At 41.4% G+C, this 19,286-nt stretch overlaps 1 protein-coding gene across 4 annotated transcripts; it reads right to left on the reverse strand.

Annotated features, from left to right (window-relative positions):
• Positions 1 to 5,342: 5,342 nt before the first annotated feature.
• suco (SUN domain containing ossification factor) lies at positions 5,343 to 17,529 on the reverse strand. Of its 4 annotated transcripts, none has more exons than XM_011486470.3 (24): positions 17,281 to 17,529; positions 14,841 to 14,940; positions 13,442 to 13,549; positions 12,901 to 13,112; positions 12,703 to 12,804; positions 12,481 to 12,622; positions 12,285 to 12,399; positions 12,076 to 12,200; positions 11,905 to 11,972; positions 11,716 to 11,823; positions 11,347 to 11,452; positions 10,847 to 10,867; positions 10,490 to 10,545; positions 9,826 to 9,905; positions 9,572 to 9,634; positions 9,420 to 9,485; positions 9,250 to 9,340; positions 7,940 to 9,118; positions 7,778 to 7,865; positions 7,585 to 7,689; positions 6,396 to 6,550; positions 6,219 to 6,310; positions 6,079 to 6,134; positions 5,343 to 5,991 (listed from the first exon to the last, which is right to left on the reverse strand). In XM_011486470.3, exons 1-24 carry the CDS (start codon positions 17,352 to 17,354, stop codon positions 5,539 to 5,541), a joined length of 3,765 nt encoding a protein of 1,254 aa, XP_011484772.1. In that variant the 5' UTR covers positions 17,355 to 17,529; the 3' UTR covers positions 5,343 to 5,538. The 4 variants fall into 4 exon arrangements, with proteins under 4 accessions (XP_011484772.1, XP_011484771.1, XP_011484774.1 ...); XM_011486469.3 differs by having other exon boundaries at positions 9,572 to 9,637; XM_011486472.3 differs by lacking the exon at positions 10,847 to 10,867.
• Positions 17,530 to 19,286: the final 1,757 nt, after the last annotated feature.

Consider the following 19,286-nt stretch of genomic DNA (forward strand, 5'->3'; position numbering starts at 1 on the left):
GCATCTGTAGCTAAAGACGCTCAGCTGAGGGCTGATTTCAGTGCCATGCAGCAGGCTTAATCACAAGCACACTGGAGCTGCACCTTTGCGACAGCAGCTTACCAAGGGTAAGGCATGGCCAAAGTGATTTCAAGTGGTTTCTGATGTCTTATCAGCTTTCTGCTAAAAGCTCTGCTAAACACCCCTGTCAGAACACCATTGTCCACCCCCACCATGACGGAGGTTTAGCAGCTCTGGAGCCGCCACCACACTTCAAGCGTGTAAATTGTGTCCAAACCGGGGGGAAAATAACTGGAGCTTAGAGATGAAATAGGAGACGCAATTTAATTAAAAAATGAAGATTCACAAAACTGTTGGGGGGGGGGGGGGGGGGGGGGGGTCCATGACAGAAAGTGTAAATCCGCATTTAATGCTCGGCTCTCAAATGTATCCACAGAGCATCAAAGAGCCCCTTTCGAGTCTCTGCTCACAAAAATCTAAGAAAGCAAAGCACTCTGAGGATTATTCTCCTCAGACGAGATCCTTGGCTTCTCACTAGCAACCCCCCCCCCCCCCCCCCCCCACTCTGAGAGAAAGCTGTGACGGATGAAGGAGGAGGAGGAGGAGGATTGGTGTGGGAGAACAACCATGAGTCAATACTCAGATGTAAGAAAACGTGGAGGGGAAAAAGGCGAAACCAAGGGGAAGGTCGGTAATGGAATGATGGGAGAAGAGAAGCTGAAGTGTTTGCCCTTTAAAAGGGACACAGGGCCATTTAAGGGCCACCGGAGCATAGAGTGGAACAGCTTCACGCACTCGTGTGGGTTAGCCTTGTCCTGCCAGTGGCCTGCTTCACCTTACATAATCAGAGTAATTGTCATTTGATACGCCGCCATTCATAATCCTGCCCGGGCTTTCGTTAAGAGTCACATCCCAGTTTGGCGCTTTAACCTGCTGGGCGCCAGCTTCCTCCTGAATTGACACGATTGGCTGAGAGTTGAGCAAAACTGCAAGACATCTGGCAGATCTATTGGTTTCCAATCCCAATTTATTCTGCTCCATTTCCACCTTGGTGGAGGCAAATAAATAAATAAATATATATATATAAAAAAGAATTTTGAGCAGCCAAATGTATTTTTATATTTTTTGCATAATATTAAAGAAAAAATATAATCAAGCATGCATGTCTAAATAAAGCACACAGAGCAGGAAGATTCCATCCTGAGCTTGCATGCTGGGGCTTCTCTAAATTTGATGCAGGGCTGGATTGCAAGAAGGGGTTTGCAGGAAGTGCTGCGACTGCCCCCAAAGCGTGATAGTCTGCAAAAATCCAAAATTAACTAAGGAAATTTAAAAAATACAAAAAAATTATGAGAAAATAAAATAAAAATCTGTGAATGACAGACAAACAAACAGACATGATAAAAGATAAATGCAGCTTCAGCAGGGCACAAACCCATGTCCTGCTTGTGCCTGTCCCAAGCTTGGCCAATGCAGCATTAAATGTAAAACTTTATAGACATATCAAATAGACCGATTTACTACGCCTGCACCCCATAGTGGGGCTGACAAAATCCAGGCCTGCTGGGCCTCGGGTTTAAATTGCAGGTGTCGTGTGCAATTCCCTCCACCGCAGGATGTGAGTAAGCACAAACGTGTAAATTCACAGCGGATGATGCAAACCCAAGCGAAAATGTGTCCATTTTATTCCCATTTTTTTTAGCTTGATGAAAAACAACTTCTAACCTCAGGCTCTATAAATCTGCTGTTACATAATTGATGCTCCAGAGGAAGCAGGAGAGCAGCAGCCACAATAGCGAGGAGTTCAGTCAGAGTCTGGAAAGAAATGCAAACATTTGCAACAGCTGCAAGCTAACTCCCCTTCCACACACACAACGCTATTTTGTGAATTGTGGTGATTTTTTTTGTGAAATAACGATGGATTAAGTCATGGATCCACCTGCATGAAGCGGGGTGGATACCAGCGTGGGGCACAAAGCTCTACAGTGAGAATATTGGGCCCCGGCTGCGGATAAAAGCACCGAAAAGAGGATTGCAGGCCCTGCATTTATAGATAATCTTTGGGAAGAAGCATAGCAAAGAGAAAACTCGGAATGCTGTTAATAAAATGTAGTTGAGGGAGGAAAAAAAAAAAGAGCATCAGGCAGGGGCATTATCTCTGAAGGGCTTCTGCTGCCCAACCAGGTCAGATAAATAAAGAGGTTTTAACCTGATTTCTCTCACGAGGCAGTGCTCTCCCGCCGCCGTGCCACAGCAAACAAGAAGCAGTGTGGGACAAAGTAAATAATCCAGTTTTCCAACTTGAGAAATACAAAAATACAGCTGCAGTCGCACGATAAAGAAGGTTTGGCTGGAGCTTTTTAGCCCCCGTTTTTGAAGCAGAGCTGTTTTCTGAGAACACAAACATTCTGTGTGTCCATGGTGGCATGTGTGGACATTTACTTACAATGACTCATCACTTGGAGAGAAAAAATGGTAAGAATCCAGGCAAAGTCATCCAGACTCAGGTTTTGACAATAGTCACACTGCCCCCTACTGGATGACATATGTAACGACACTAACCCTTAGTAATCTGCGATTTCTTTTTTTTTTACAATTTATTTTAATGTTTTATCTTTAAAACATTTTTGTAGCAATGCTTTATAGCCACCTCTTTAACCTCAGCTTCTTTAAAAAAAAAAGGTATTTTGTATTATCTTATTTAATACACCTAAAACTGTCCACAAAAACTCCATTTCGAGTGACAAATGTATTTTTTTCTTTAGAAATGACAAAAATTGAGATCAAACATAGTTTTATGTTATAAAACAAAGATCAAATTTGTAGAGACAAAATAAAAATTACAAAATAAAGCGAAGCAATGTGAAAAATGTCACAAAGAAATAGGCAAAGCTTTAATAAATTATTATTATTTAGGATTTATTTCAGGGGGTTGCCGCAATTATGTGTCATAACTAGTTTTGTTAGTTTAAAAAAAATACTTCAGAGCTAAAAGCCTTTTTGAAATTGTCATGTTAAATTTGAATGAAAACTACTTTAATGGGGTGGTTGTTATTTCTACAGTGTGATTGGCAAAATCAAGGTCAAGGAGGTCGCTGTTTTTAAAGTTTTAATGCATAACTAATTAAAAAAATATGGGATTGTCCTGAATCTATGACTTTGTTTCGTCTAAAACCCCTGAATCTTCAAAAGGGGCTTCAAAACGGATCGATTAGATGGAAAAATGAGAACATCTTTAAAAAACCAGACTGCTCTAACTAACATACATTTAGTTTGGCCTTATTGGAATGATCCAGACTAAACTTGGTTAAAAACTGTCTATATTTATTAATAACAAAGTAGATTATTATTGGTCTCTAAAATAGTTTAACTATTGCTTGGCTTGATGTTTTTCATGCATTTTGTGAAGCACCGTGGAATAAATGCAGATGTATGTTAGGACTGTTTTTTTTTTTTCAATTAGCATTTTATAAAATAACAAAAACAAATGATCTTATGCCTGGAAAATGAAAGGGAACAGAAAGAAGGAAACGTCTTCTGCCCCACGTGCTTAGAAGAAAGCAAAAAAAATAAATAAAACTGAAATATCTTTACATATTTCTATAGAGGTGTATCATGAACCACAAGCATAGCATAGACCCTGGCAAGGTTGTGTCTTCCCTCAAAATGTTGGTAAATCGAAGTAAGCAACAAGGTTCACTGCTGCATTTTTGCAGCAATTCAACTATTTGAAGGTGATTTAGTTTCTTTGGAGACTGTTGTAAATAAACTGAATAGAACTATAATTCCAGCATCATGAGCAGTGAAACACCAGGATTTCCATTAGCTATGACATCACAGATTCCGTTCGTAGTAAGCCTAAGCATCCTTTCTCTTTATTTGTATTTCATTTTACGTTGTCTTAAATAAAACCTTTAAACAGATCAACACAAATGCATGTACGAGCGTGGCTGTATTGTTTACATGTTCGAGCAGTGGCTTTTCTTTTTTAAATTACGTGTTATTATTTATAACCAGTTTCCACGTATTTGGGGGACGTTTCATAATAACAAAAGGAAATGGTCAAAGTCCAAAACTAACAGACTAGTTGGCGAGTTTCGTTTTCGGTGCATATTTCAAGTTAAAAGTTGTAAAAGTGATGCAAACTTTGCAATTGGGCCAGAATTTGACAAATTACCGGATGTTGTAATTGACGTTTAACACTTTTTCAAATGTGAAGTCAGAATTCTGAGATTAAAGTCAGAATTCTGAGAATGTGAATTTTTGTAAAATGCCATGATGTGCAATAAAGTTTATGTAAAAAGAATAATAAAACAAAATAAAGGTCACTAGTATAACTTAAAAACAAATGTGTCGTTTGTCTCTCTTAAATGCATCTTTAAACCCTCCTGCTCTGAGCAAGAACATCACTTACTGACCCTGTTTAGTTCCTCTGGGAAGTGGAAGCTTTTAGTTTAAATAGAGTTCAGATCCATGTCAGCCATCAATTTTAATTTTCTCTAGTTAGCGTTCGCAGAATCGCTCCGAATGTGAAACAAGCTGGAATCCAGCACACAATCAACGGCTGCAAAGTGATTCACTGCGGCTGCGGTGCAAACTAAATGTTCCAGGCGTTCATCAAATGTAGCAAACAGAGAAAATGCGAGTTAACCCTTGTGCTATCCTAGGCCCTTTAACATTGGGAGTTGGGTCATCTAGACCCACTAGACAGTGCACTGAACCTTTTTTCTTCAATGATTTGTGATCTTCACTGGTGTCCATGCATTACATGAAATCTTTCCACCTTTATCCACCTTTGTCATGGTAGGGACAACACGTCAATGTAAGGGTGGGGTCATCTAAGATAGCACAAAGGTTAAATGGCAAAAGTTTGTAAATGATCAAGATTTCACACAAACCCGCCAGCTAAAGGACAACAGTAAACATAGTACGACTCGCACCTTTAACAATTATTTAGAATTTTTGGTGCAAATTTCTGCCTAAAACATCCTAATAAATGTTAAAAACTCACATTCATTTATTTTAAAATATTGTTTTGTGATTTATTGGATGTTAAAAATAGGTAATGATGCAGTTTTTCTCTTCAATTACATTTTAAAGTATTTTTTTCTTCAGGACCAACACTAACTTGGATGAAACATTTTCCGTGATTGGTTTAGATAGAAGCTGAAGGATCTGAACTCGTTATGAGGTTTTCTGCAAAGGCTTCTGGGAGTTGGGTTAAAGATTTCATATGAGCTACTTTAAGGATTTGTGTTGTAATACAAATGCCTTAAGTTAAATATACACTGTAAAAAAAAGTAAAAACTACATGTGAAGTGTGGTTTTAACAGCAAAAGCCATTGGTGGAAAAACAGAAATGATTTAATGGAAAGCAGGGAAGACTTTTGACATGTAGCAAACCAAAGTTTGACAGAAGCTCCTGTGGAAAACAAACCGATTGTCTGATGCTGAAGCTCAAAGCCCTCTAGGAGTGAGGAACTCTTTGGCGAAGAGTTGGATCTGACGTTCTTCAGCGGCCTTTGTGTCTTTTGAAAGTCAAACAGAACCTGTGAGCGTCGCCAAAGTGCCGGAGCGCCGCTCTGGTTTCCTCCTGAGGAGGTCTTGTATTGTAACAGGCAGCACTTCAATCCTGTCCCTCTGAGAGTCGCGAGGCAGGCCCAGGTTGGCGCAGCGAGGTTTCGGGGGTCTGCGTCCCAGCGCCCGCTTCTCCGCCCGGGTTTTGGACGGGGGGAGGCCGTCGCAGACGCGGGGGCAGGCGGCGGCGATGCCGCAGAAGGAGGGCTCGTCGGACTGCGAGGAGCCCTCCGAGCTGCCTTCTGACGGCGAGTCTCTGAAGGTGGGCAGTAGTAAGCGTTTCGTCAGGGCTGTGGGGTTTGTGGAAACGGGCGCTCCTTTGCACGCGGCGCCGTTACAAAGCTCTGGAGCAGCTTTTATGGACGCTTTCAGCACCTCCCCTTTGTCCAGCAGCTTCAACTTCCGCCGTCTCCTCTGGGAAGGAGAAACAACAAAAAAAGTGTTTTTCCATCGCTGAGAACATTTAAGCTAAATGAAAACTTTGCAGAAACGTTCACTCACCTTCCTGTTTGTTGGACAAAGACTTTGCGTCTCCTCTGCATGCAGCACTTCTGGATCTGCAAGAGGGAATGAATTTGTCTTTTTAAACATCTTAAAGTTTCTATTAAATTCATCTGTTGCTTCATAAACTACAGCCTAACCTGCAGATGTGGCTAACTGCAAAGAGTCGGTGTGGATGAGTGGATAAGAGGCGCTTCTCTTAAGCCCCGCCTCCTCACAGGATGACAAAGGCCTGAGGGAGAAAAAGCTGAATCATGTTAAAAAATAAAAAAAGGTAAAATCAAAAAAGAAACCAGTAGTTCTGATCTCCCTTCTACCTTTCAGCACAGCAGTAGGTGTAGCTTTTGGGCGCGGGCGGCTCCGGTTCGATGGCTGGAGAGCCGGTGAAGCGGGAGCGGTTGACGCACAGCAGGAGGCCGAGGCACAAACACAGCATGAGGGACAGCAGCAGGTAGGTCTGCCTGTCCGACACCTAAGGTCCCAGCCGGCGTGGGAGGAAGAGGAGGGAAGAAGCTCGGCGTCAGAACAAGAAATATTTTTTAACCTAGTTTGACTGAAGGTTTGATTGAACATTTAAGGAGCTGCACTTAGATCCACTTCAGTCCCAACAGTACAAATATCTGCTGTTGTGAATAAATGCATAAAAAAAATGATTTCCACATGAAAAGCTTTTGTTTGTTTTGTTTTTTTTTAGCAAAAAGCACTTATGTGTTCATGTTGGTGAACTCATGACACTCAAATTATTATTATTTCTTCTACTTTAGGCTGCGCTTGACACATGAAATGAAAAATGGATCAAGCAGCACCATGCATTTCTCCTGCTGATGGTGTTTCAGCTTCTTTGTGCTATAAAATCAGGAGGGTCCAGTCAGAAATTAGAAGTTACACAGCAAATAGAAAGCACTGCATAAAAAAAACACTTCATATTTGCTCCTTTTATAAATTATGTAAATGCAATACTGCTCTGAGCCACAAGGGGGCAACGTCATGTGTTAAGCTTATCAGGAGCATCTATTTAAAAAAACAAGGCAGAAATGTTAAACGTTTGCACGCACACAAAAAAGCAATATATTCCAAGTTTGAAGAGTTGGTTGTCTCAATACAATATGATTTCAACGTATTTTAAATCAAAGCGTGCTGGGAATTGAAGGTAAAAACAGTAATCTTCTTAGTCAGACACTTTTCACTTTAAAGTAAAGATTAATGAAGTTCCTCCAGGAATAAAGTCTTTGTTTTGAAGCTTTTATTTTGGTAAATAAGGAGCACGTCAATAGTTTTTTGTGCTTTTTTTTTTTTTAGAAATGAAGCTTCAGAATTTACCTCAAAGTTTTTTTGTATTAATAATAATATCTCTTAAAATACATTAAAAATAAAGATTTTCAAAGTGGAAGGTGTCTGGTCAACATGAGCTGTAGCGGGATTTCCCTCTTTTTAGACCCGAGGGGGTCCTCTATAGTTCATCCCTGATTCCAGACGGAGGCTTGGTGCCAGCGGTGGAGCAGTTACCTCATCGTGCAGCTGGCTGACTCTGACAGACAGGTTAAGGAGCAGCTGAGTCATGTTCTCCAGCTGGCTCTGCAGCAGCTGGATGGATTCAGTCTGACGCAGGTCCTACGGGTCACAACACAGTCATGGCGGATGCTGATGGAAAAACTGAAGCACACACCACCTCTGCGCGGCGAGGCGAGGCTCCGCCTACCTGCTCCTCGGCTATCCTCGCTGTGTTCTGGAGTTTGATGATGGTCTTGTTGAAAGCCCTCTGCATTTCCTCCATCTGTTTTCGGTACCTTAAATCAACGCAGGAAGGAAGTGTGATGTCAGAGCTGCCGTTACCAGGGAAACCGCTGCCGTCGGGGCTCACCTCTGGCTCAGCTGCTCCAGGTAGCGTCCGCTGAGCGACATGTTCACCTCCAGCGCCTTGATGCGGTTGTTGAGTCTCATGAAAACGGACTCCTTCTGGCTGGACCCATGCATGGGGTTCCCGTTCTGCTCGGTGCCGTTGAACGGCTCCGCGTAGATGTCGGAGGCGGAGCCCTGAGGAAAAGCTGCAGAGTTGGGGTGCGGCGACTGACCATTGGCATTTGAGGAAGCAGGGACATCTTCAGCATCTGCATCTGCCGCTTGGCCACCAGAAGGCTCGGCCTCGATGACGGGCTCTGGAATCGGGCCGGATCCTTCCAGGGGACCGGGAGCGCCGTCAGGTGCAGAGGGTGCCTCCGCCGGCTGTTCCGATTGAGCAGAATAAGTGGGCGGGAGGACAGAAAACAGATCTTGTGTCGGGACGGGGACAGTCATTTCTGTTGAAGTGGCATCGATGTTGGACTTGTCAACAGTTGGGGTCACGGACGTATCCACTGCTGGGAAGCTGATGGTGGGCTGCACGTGGACAGAGCTGCTGGGAGACTCTGCCGTCTGAAGGTGCTCCTCTTCCACCGACGCATCCTGGCTCCTTTGTGGTTCCTCAGCAGAAGCAGAAAGGGGCGGGGTTTGAACTGTTGTGCCGGGCTGGGCACAGGAGGACTCGGAGACTATAAGGGCGGGGAGGTTTAAGGTCAGACTGGGATCCAACACCTCAGATATGGATTCTTCTACAGGCTGTGATGTCAGCTCAGAAGCCGCCTCATCATCAGTGTGAGGCGGCTCAGGTTCAGAAGAGGGCGCTAAAGGTGTTGATGGGTGGATGGGTGGACTTTCCGGCTCTCTGTCTCCCGTCTGGCACTTCCTGCTTTTAGCAGAGCTCTGGCGCTGGACGTAATCCCGCAGGGAAGGCGCCGGACTGCAGCAGCTTGGATCTACTTGATGATGCTCCGGAGCGTCTCTTTGCTCTTCGTACGGCTTGTCCTCCTTTTCCAGGAGGATGACAGTCGATCTCATCGGTTCCTCTTCCTCTTTCTCCAAAAGAATGACTAATCGTTTCTCCTCCTGAGGAACTTCGCTCTCTGTATTCGCAGCTTCTTCTGGCAGGGGGGTCTCTGAAGACGGTGGTTCAGCTGGAGGGACGTCCGTTCCCGGTAAAATCTGCATATCTTCACTGTCTGAACTGGAAAAAAAAAACCAAAAAGTTCTATTTTAGAGAATGCAACAGAAAATAATCAGCCATCAGAGACAATCGGGAAAAATGTTAGTTTTAATCATTGGGTGCAACAGGTGGAAATGATGTCAGACACTCACGCCTCAGGGAGGTCAGAGGTCACGCCTTCAGAGGAGGCCTCATGCTCTTCCGGAGGCTCGCTTTTCCTCTCTTCCTGAGAAGAAACGTTGCCTTCAAAGGGCAGAGACAAAACATTCATGAAGATCTTCTGCAATAAAGCTGCTCTCCTCAAAAAGTCAAAGGGTCCCACCTTTGATCTCTGCGGATCCCCCGAGAACATTGTTAGCGATGTTGTTGACCATGTTCATGATGGCGTCTGGGGAGGAAACGCAACAATGACAAGTTGGTGCAACTTTAGCAAACGAGACGCGCCTTATTACTGCAGAAAAACGTGAAAAAAACCTTTAGCCGATCCGATAAGATTCTCAGAAGACTTGGGCTCTCCAGGAAAAAATCCAGTGGGATCTACTGAGAGGATAGAAACGTTTCACTCCAAAAAAAAAAAATAATTACACCATCCAGGTGGAGATGAGACAGCTTGATGCTTTTTTTTCTGACAGATCCCTGGGATGAGGTCAGTAAACTCCTTTTTTTTAATGTTTATAAAAACTAAAGAACTCATTTGGGCAAAAGAAATTAAAAAATGGAGATCTGACCCAGTTCGTCGTCTTGATCATCAGCTCGCTCTGAGGGATCTGCGATCTCATATTCTTCCACCATGCTGGTCCCGAACACCCTGTAGAGTTAACCAAAAAAATGCATCATCACCCTAAAATGAATTCATGATGATGGAATTTTTTCCAATAAAAAAACAGATTACTCCAAAAATAGATACCTTCATCTAAACATTTGATTTGTTTACGTTGTGATAAAACAATAAAAGAGTCAAACTGAACTCTTTCCCTACATATCGATGCTACTTCCAGCTGCTTTTTAAGCCACGTTAACACAACCCTCAGCAACACGCCACCACTTTCAATATTAAGTCGACGTGCAGAGCGTGCATTCGCAGAAGTGCCAACCGTTTGAAAATTGATCATACAAGAGAAATAAATGATTGCGGTTTGTGTCCGAACAACATTATGACACCAAGAGAAAGAGAAAGAAACTGAGCTATAAAAAAAACAAAGCAGCAAGATTTACGAGATTTACACCGCTTTCCAACAAGCCTGTTCCAACAGTAGGTGGCAGATACGTAACCCGTAACCCTGTCCTGTGTGAACACCATGTCCGATTGAACCAGGTGTCTGATGGTCTGAATGAACGTTCAAGAACGTCACACGTAGCTTCAGAGTCAAATCTAGGGATCAAAGAACTCACCTGATGAGGCTGAGAGGACAGAAATGTTCTGAGCCGAAGTGAGAGACCAGCTCTACCTGAAAGAGACACAACGTCATTCTGGTAAAACCGCGCGAAGCGGAACAATCTTAGCAGCAGAGGTGAAACGAGACGAGCGAAAACATGCTTCAACACAAGGGAAGGAAATCTGCTGGAATTTAGTCTGTGCTCGTGTTGGAGTGATGCATTCAAAAAAAAAAAAAAAGAAGTGTTATTATTCACAGAAACCATATAATGCTAGATTAATTTGATTATTCATTAGATTAAGATTAAGCAAAAAGTTAGAGGGAATTCATAAATGCACATTTCCAAACAGCATGACAGGAAGAGCAGGCTAACCTTTATGTACTTGGTGAACATCTGAAGCAAGAGACAAAGGAAAGAGAAAGATTAGCCAGATTGAAGCAAAAACATCCAATAGTTAGTAAGTCGAGTTGGTTTTATCTGCATTTCTCCAAATAAAACTGTGGTTTGAAAGAAACGAAACGAAAACAAGGGAAGATATTATTAGAAATGCAAAGAGGCTTCCGCCATCTTTGGAGATCAGTTTGAACCATTTTAGACCCAAAACGTAAAATGTTGGTTTTTGTATGAAGCATGGAAGCCGTGAAGCTTTCTTCAAGTAGGAGTAACAATACTCCCCAAAAGTAATGACTCACACAGGAAAACTGATAGAAAAACAGCTTGAATTTAACATCTTTATTGTTTGTTTGTTTATAAACCAGAGTGAATTATTAGTCTTCCTGGTAATAACTAATTTTTATTTAAATAAAACTGTATGGGGGTAAAGTTTTGAATAGATGTGGTGAATGATCATCAGAAACAAATATCGGACTCACCTTTACATATTTAGCATAAAGCTGCTCGTCTAGCGGGAAGCTCTGAACTGTGCGTTCATCTCTGGCGTGAAACGTTCCCAATTTCAGCCATTTATTCGTTGGGTATCTGAAAGAATGCATGAAAAAGCAGATAATGGAAGAGCTTGTTTTCATGCACCGCAGTAACCAGGTTTCCACATTTCCATTCCCTAACTTCCCTAACTAATCCTCTCTCTCTCTCGCTTTTTTTTTTTTAAGTTGACTGGTGACAGCTGGAATAGATCTAACTCAAACAAACCAACTCTTCTACCCTGCTTATGGAACCTAGGTGTCTGATTGACGTATAAATCTCCATTTTCTTCATCATAACAGTGCTGCTGTCAGTCCTACCTGTCACTGATGGAGACCAGAAAATCTTTCGGAGTGGAGGAGAAAAGCTCAAAGTTTGCGATGTCCAGCTGTCTCACCTGGATGGGCTCACAGAGCTCAATAATAAACCTGAGCAACAACAAAAAACATTTTAAAATATTTAAATGCCTTGAGACGGACCAGGAGAGGCACTGAGCGGAAGCCACAAACCAGATTTTGGTGCTGCAGGGGTTCAGCATGTACAAGTCCATGTTCTCCTTCAGGATGGCTGAAGTGCTCTAGATTAAATAAAACATTTCTTTTTATTTTTTTTTAAAGGTCATTTCTGGAACTATCTGGACACTCAGTGTCTTTGCACGAGCTGCATGGGATTCTGCACACCTTAGCCTCTGGGTTTGCACCGAGTATCTTGGCTCCACACTCCACAGAAGCGTAATTATTGAAATGTTTCTGGACCTTCTTGGGTACGTGGGAGCCCCCGTTGATGAAGGTGTCAGTGGACAGAGCTGGGAAGGCAGAAGGAGAAGGAAGAGGACATGAAGGCGGAACAAAAAAGACAGCTTGGTTTAGTTTTGTTTCCATGTTCTTACTCTTCTCCTTCTCCACTTCCATCATCTTGCGTTTCCACTCATCGAAGGTGGGGATGTCCTCCGGCTCTTTGCTCCCACCGGAGTCGCCGTCTGCCGTGGCGGTGGGGCTCAGGCCCTGTCAGAGGCGACCAGAACATGAGAGCGGGGACATTTCCCCTCCAAACAGAAAAGAAAACGCTGCATCCGATCCACTAACCGGCGACTCCGTCAGCTTGTGGGACGCGTTGGATTCCAGACGGGTGTCGGCGGGAGCAGCCGGGGGGCTCAGAGGGGGGTCTGCGTGGGTTTTAGTCCCGGTGGTGTGAACGTTGGAAGTGTTTTCCAGAACCAACGGAGGTCTGTCATGACAACAAAAACAACAGAAACGTTAGCGCTTCCTTAGGCTTTGGTTGGGTTTGAAAGGAACTTTTTATAGAACCTTTCTGTGTCATAAGGGTTCTCCTCCTCTTCCTCACAGTCATTTTGAAGCGGGTCAGAACCAGTTTCAATACTGGCTGCACCAGACCCATCACTTGAAGCACTGAAATTCCCACAAAAAATTTAAAATAAAAAGAGGTTAATTTTTTTTATAACAGTTTCTGAGTTGGGTGAGAAAACGAAAAGAGAAGGAACCTGCCTGTTCTGGTCAGACTCCTGCAGGCCGGCGCTGCCGGAATCATCTGCATTCAGTGCAGACGTCCCAGACTCAGAGTTGCTGGAAGGCGGCTGAAGGACAGAACCCTGATCCTGAGAGACGGCCGCTTCGGGATACGAGGCACTTTCAGGGTTTGAAATCACATCGAGTGCGTCCGGCTCTCCTTCTGAAGCAGATGTCTCTGCTACAAAGTTCTAAACGCGAAAAAAGGAGCAGAGATTTGACAGGTTTGGGGTACGATTTCAACCACCGAGCCGAAAAATGTGGGATGAGATGAAAACCAGAGGGAGGTCAAAGTTGAAAAAAAAAAAGAAAGGCTTTTATGATTTCTATTTTTTTTTAAATGGCATGAATGTTTTAAGCCATAAATGAGACACAGTCAGCAGTTTGTTCATTTGCAGGCTCCACTAAAAGTTCACCAACTTTTGGAGGGAGAAGTTTAATATTTGTTAAAGGAAAAATCCAAAATTGCATGTTCTTTTAACCCAAAAGTTCCCCAAGGTTTTGTTTTTCTCTGCATTACCTCTGCTTGGGCTTTTAGCTCCTCCTCTTGTGTTTCTGGGGGATCGGCTGCTGTCGGCTGCTCACTGTTAAATGGAGGCTGAGCAGAGAAACTAAGGCTAACTTCAGTCTGGAAACAGAAATGTGTATATGTAAAGATACAGTTATACAGAAATATCACCAAAACAGACAATTGCTCTTAAAGTCCAAAATGACAAAAGGAAAACTCTTCAAACTGAATGAAATATTTCATTCTCTGAACTCACTTTGCACTCTGCACTCTGAACTCAATCTCTCTCTATTCCTCTTTTGATCCATGTATTTTATATAATTTCATTTGTTTTGTAGAACATACTTTCTCCACAGCAGCAGGAGTTCAGTAGAAATCTGCCTCTGAGTTGTGGACAAGACCGTTGACATAGAGCAACCCCTTCCTCTCTCCGCTGCAGGGAGCTTGTGGCCCCCCCAGACTCTTTATTTCCGTTACAAATACGATTTTTTTTTTTAAAAACATTTTTCTTTCGTCTGCTCCTGATTCATCACGATTTTAATTTGAAAAAAAAAAAAAAAATGCTCCGAAATGCAAACTTAAGCTTCATTTTCTTAAAACTGTCCTCCAACATCAGTAAAACGCCACAAGAACATGGTAAAAACACCAAAAATGACCATCTTCATCAGAAAGCGTCTTTAATTTGTCTTTTTTTTCCAATCCCAGCATCAATAGATTAGTTCTGAAGGAAACTATTCTTATAATAGAAGGTGTGCTGATATCATTTGGATCTTTTGGGTCATCTGGGCACAGATGAATTGAGATGTTTGCTCGGTATTTTGTTACACCTCCTTCTTCTGTCTGTTTTCTTTCTTACCCAAGAACGTCTCTTTAATGTGACCACCAGCCTTCATGTGTTTAAAACGTTAGAGTATAGCGGTTTGAAACAGGTTGAATCTGTTTGTAATTTGCTGTTGAATGCTCAGAACTCCCTCTAATTCAAAATGTATATCATTTATTTTTATTTTTTTTAAGTATATTACTTATTTTTCAAACCATTTACCAACCCAAAAAGTCAGCCGATCTTCCACCACCAAAACGGAAAACCGAACAACATAATTGTGTTGGATCATGATATGCATCCACTCTGTATTCCAATGGTTACACTGGAGGATTAAGTTGATGCATATTCCATAGGAGGATTTTAAACTCTCTATAGATGTACTCGATACAAATTTGACCCTTCAGGAAACAAAAATACCAGCACGCTTAGACAAAAAGATCCCATTCGCCTTTCAACTAACTGATATTTCTAGCAGGACTCTTGACACATTTATTTACTGCAGGGTGTTTTTTTTTTTGTTTTTTTTAATCACTAAACCACCTTTAAAAAACCTCTGAGCTGTAGTATCACAACGTTAGTTAAACGTACTTCCTGATAAGGCGGCTCATGTGGGACGTGGATCTGTGTGGACCCGGATTTTTGGTCCTCTGGGTGGGATTCCACACATTCAACAAACAGCCTAGAAGACCTGTTCAAACAAAAAAGAAAAAAGAAAAAGTATTAGGCTCAATCCTAAGTGATGGAATTTAAAGGGAAAAGGTTATTTAACATTTAAATCAAACTAGTCTGCTAACATCACAATCAAAGAACAAATTACATGAAAAACATAAAAATCATGCTTTTGGAGGTTATGACCTCTGGAATTTTTCTTATGAAAGAGATCAAATGTAATCATTTCTGAGTATTTCTCCTTTGGAATTGCTGTCAATCAAACTGTCACACTTTGTGATGTCACGACAGCCCAGGATTGCATGCACATTGCAATGTGCATGCAAAAGCTCCCTGATCGGCCCCGTCCAGTGTGGACAAGCGTAGCTGCGGCAGAAGAGAAAACACGTGCGGGGGGTTGCAGCAATGTGCCAGCATAATGATCGGGATCGCTCCAGCTCCATCGGCCCTGTGACAGACTGTCCAGGGTGTACCCGCCTTCGCCCAACAGTCATTGGGACGAGTACTGGTACTGGAAGGGCACAAATCATGCCACGCCGCTCAAATCCCACTGCGGCCAGATCTTCGTGCTGTGCCCCTTCCTCAAATCACACCGCAGGACCTCAGATTGTGTCTTGACCATTGACTCAACATTGAAAATGCCTCTGCCGCGCGGATTGCGTTTGGTACGAACAGCTAAACATAACCCTTCCTCTGGGTCTATGCGGCCACATCCATGTAGAGGAGATTTTGGAAATAGAGGCTTCAGATAAACATGAAATATGGCTTTTTAAGACATTTTGGTAGTAGAATTGTGGTTAAGAATTACATAATCACAATTAGACGTCACAGAGGAACTTAAAGTAATTCAGCTGCATATTTGGATAAACTAACCAAGAAGTACAGGAAGAAAAAAACCTCAAATTTTGCTTGCTATTTTTGTTGCAGCGGTAGTGTTAGTTTGGGGTTGTGAGGGGCTGTAAGATGAGTAAACAAAGGGATTATGGGATATCGGCATTACTATTAAAGTCTAGCTGCAGAATGTGTAAATGTTGAGCAAAGACTATTTTGATTTGGCTGTGTTTGGAAAAAAAAAATCAGAAATAATGTGTTAATAAATGTGGCGTTTGACATTTTAAAGGTGGCGCTCTACCCGAGATTAGTCATCAATCCATCCTAGCATTTCATTTTAGATTCCAGAGCAGAAAATTTGGTTTCTGAATGTTTATTTCAGCAACCGAAACATCGTTCTGTAATCAATATCACTCATTCAAAGGACTTCAAATCCAACATAGATGATAAATAGAGATGCATTATTTTTATAGTGGATTACAAAGTATAAAGTTTTCGTGTGAATGTTACAAAACAAGCAATGTACAATGTATTCAATTTTAAACTGAAAAACTTATGGATCCTTGAAGAAAGGACTTGTTTTAAAAACATTTTTTTATTTAATGACACGAATTAAAAATAAAACGAGGCAAGGTTTCATTTGTATGCAAGACTGCAGAGAGAATCCAGTAAAAAAATAAAGAAATAAAAGAGTCAAATTCATACTTATTTTGTCTACCCAGATTATTATGAGTCGTCATGGCAACCCTTCCTGTCATTTAAAAGTCGATTCTTTTAAATTACACACCTGATGTTTTTATAGTGAGGTACTCTTTTAATCCGGGGGGGGGGGGGGGGGGGGGGGGGGGGGCTGGAAGTTTTCTATTTTAGGTGATCAAAATAAAATTAGAAGATGAAAAAAAAGGACTATATATGTATAGACAGATATATCAAAAAGAGATAGAATAATTGAATTGGTTATCAATTTTAACAACAACAACAACAATATTTAATGCTGGAGACATGAGCTTCTTATACTTAGCTCAAATACAATCGGGGACCAAAAACAAAGAATAAAAGTGACTATAAGGCTGGTTAATCATCATTTTTAACAAATCCCAGTAACAATAGTGATCAATAATTTGTACTATTTATAATGTAGGACAGCTGGAACTTCCCGTTTGCCAAACAAAAGATCAAGAGCATGAACAGTCATGAGCAATAATTCCTCCAGATTATTCATTAGTTGATTGTTTGGGTCACGCGCTCGTTTAGACTAGTCCGGAGTTAACCACACATTTCTTAATGCGCACAGACTTGGCAAATTATCAAAGCCCATTCCTGAGCTCATCACGTTAACAGTCTGACCTGTCAAAAGTCGACCCTCTAGGTGCCACATCACAGCATAACGTCAACGCTAGCTTCATGGCTCTATCGGTAATGGATGCGCGCGACTGATAAAACACCGGAAGTTAGCCCTCACGTTTGGTTCTTAGCGCTAAAACCGAGGAAATTGAAGTAAGAAAGAAGAAAACTAGTTGGAACTCACCAGCATACTACAGCTATATATAGCCACAATGACACACTTCTTCTTCTTCGCTGAAACAGCTGTGTCATCTTCATCCCGCTCCTGACGGGACAGACATCCTCACCAAACTACATAAAAATAAACTTTTGCTACCGAATGGCCTCTAACGACGTGAATTCACCCTATCTACCGTGATAACCGGATGTTTAACGGCTCCACTGTGATGCTAGCCACTGCTGTGTATACAACAACCTGCTACTGCTTACGTCATAGCGGATCGACATTGATTCAGCCAATGAACGAAAAGCTGCGTAGTGACTCAGTTCAAACTAACCAGGATGCGCTCGTTTTGTTTACCGGGGTCGCCCGAGGTAAATGAGTTCCTGTTCTTTGAGTGTTAAAAAGCGCCGAAATTTAACTTAAGTCAGCGAATCACGACTCACAAAGGTCAACAACACTTATAATTATGACAACCTTTAAAATTTACGATAAAAAAATTACTTTATGTGCTCCTGCTCTGAATTGTTATCCCTACCCACCCACCCCACGTACCCCTGTGTTTTGGTCTGCCTGTTTAAAAGCTTTAATAACAATAATAATAATGGAATTTAAGGATGAATGAGAAATTTAGGAGGCCTCTATAATTCCATGTAAACCAATCTCAAATCTTAAATGTAAAAACTGTCTTTCACTAATCTACATGTTTCCTCTCAACCCTTGTGTTAACCCTCCCTCTTAACCCTCCTAGGCACTTTAACGTTGACCCACTAGACACTAGACACTAGACCCACTAGACAGTGCTCTGAACCTTTTTTCTTCAATGATTTGTGATCTTCACTGGTGTCCATGGATTACATGAAATCCTCTTCACCTTCATCCACCTGTGTCATTGCAGGAAGAACACGTCAATGTGAAGGGTGGGGTCATAAGATAACACAAGGGTTAAGAGTGACACTTGACTCTCGTAGGTTTGATCTATTAAGTAGACTGGAGTTTAAGTATAGTAAGTGTACTTTACTCATACACTGCACTGTATGTGAAGTGTAGTATAAATATTTCTTAAGCCTGAATTTGAATAATTTAAGTTTAAAATATATAGATACTATAAAAAAGTAAACTTCAAGTATACGGCTTAAATTTTAAGTATCACTGTAGTAGACTACTTTTTACTAAGGGCTACACCATCCTACTATTGGATAGCACAAATTACATTATTCAGATAGGTTTTTGTTGTTTTCTGTTTGATTATATTCATTATTATTATTTTAATAACAGAGTATTCGACAAATGCCGTCATTTCCTTTTTGTATAACCTTATGATTCCGTAGTTTGAACACCAGGGGGCGCTCCCACCCAACTTTAAAGAGTTTGAAGGCGTGAATGAGCCAGCGTTCAGGACACAGCTGCATTGCCCTACATCAGTCACTCTTTTGAAGGGTAATTAAAACAAAAGGAATAAACGAACCTCCTGTCTTTTTTTACATTAAAAGTTTTTTTTTCTTACTGTGTTTTAATGAGAGTAATGGAGGTCTGAGATGTTTACCACAAAAAAATTAAAACCTGCTTTCTCTTCTTAGAGCTAGAGCATAGAGGGCTAAAAGGAATGTTAGCTGGAAAATATATTATTTCTAATGGACAAACTGATTTATTGTGGAAAACAACCCAGATTACACCAGTGTACTCATGCAAACTTGACAAAGAAAATATCAAACTGAGGCTTAATGAAATAAATGACATTATTAAGGTAAAGTCATATTAGAAACTGCCATTCAACCCTTGTTTTCAAAGTAAAATGCACTAAAAAATTAAGCCAACTGGTTTATTCTCTGTAGAATTGAAAAAAAGCAGCTGAACATCCTCTTGATAAAATGTTTAATGCAATGTTTCTCTGAAATAATTAGATAATTCTTTTAAAACGGAAAGAAAAATCCTTGCTTTTTTATTACAGTGAGAAATTTCCCTAAAATAGCAAACATAATGAATCCCAGTTTTAAAAGCACAAAGTCGAAAAATAAAAACATTTCCAC

The sequence above is a fragment of the Oryzias latipes genome, chromosome 17, assembly GCF_002234675.1.
Source record: "Oryzias latipes chromosome 17, ASM223467v1".
Classification (NCBI taxonomy): Eukaryota; Metazoa; Chordata; class Actinopteri; order Beloniformes; family Adrianichthyidae; genus Oryzias; species Oryzias latipes.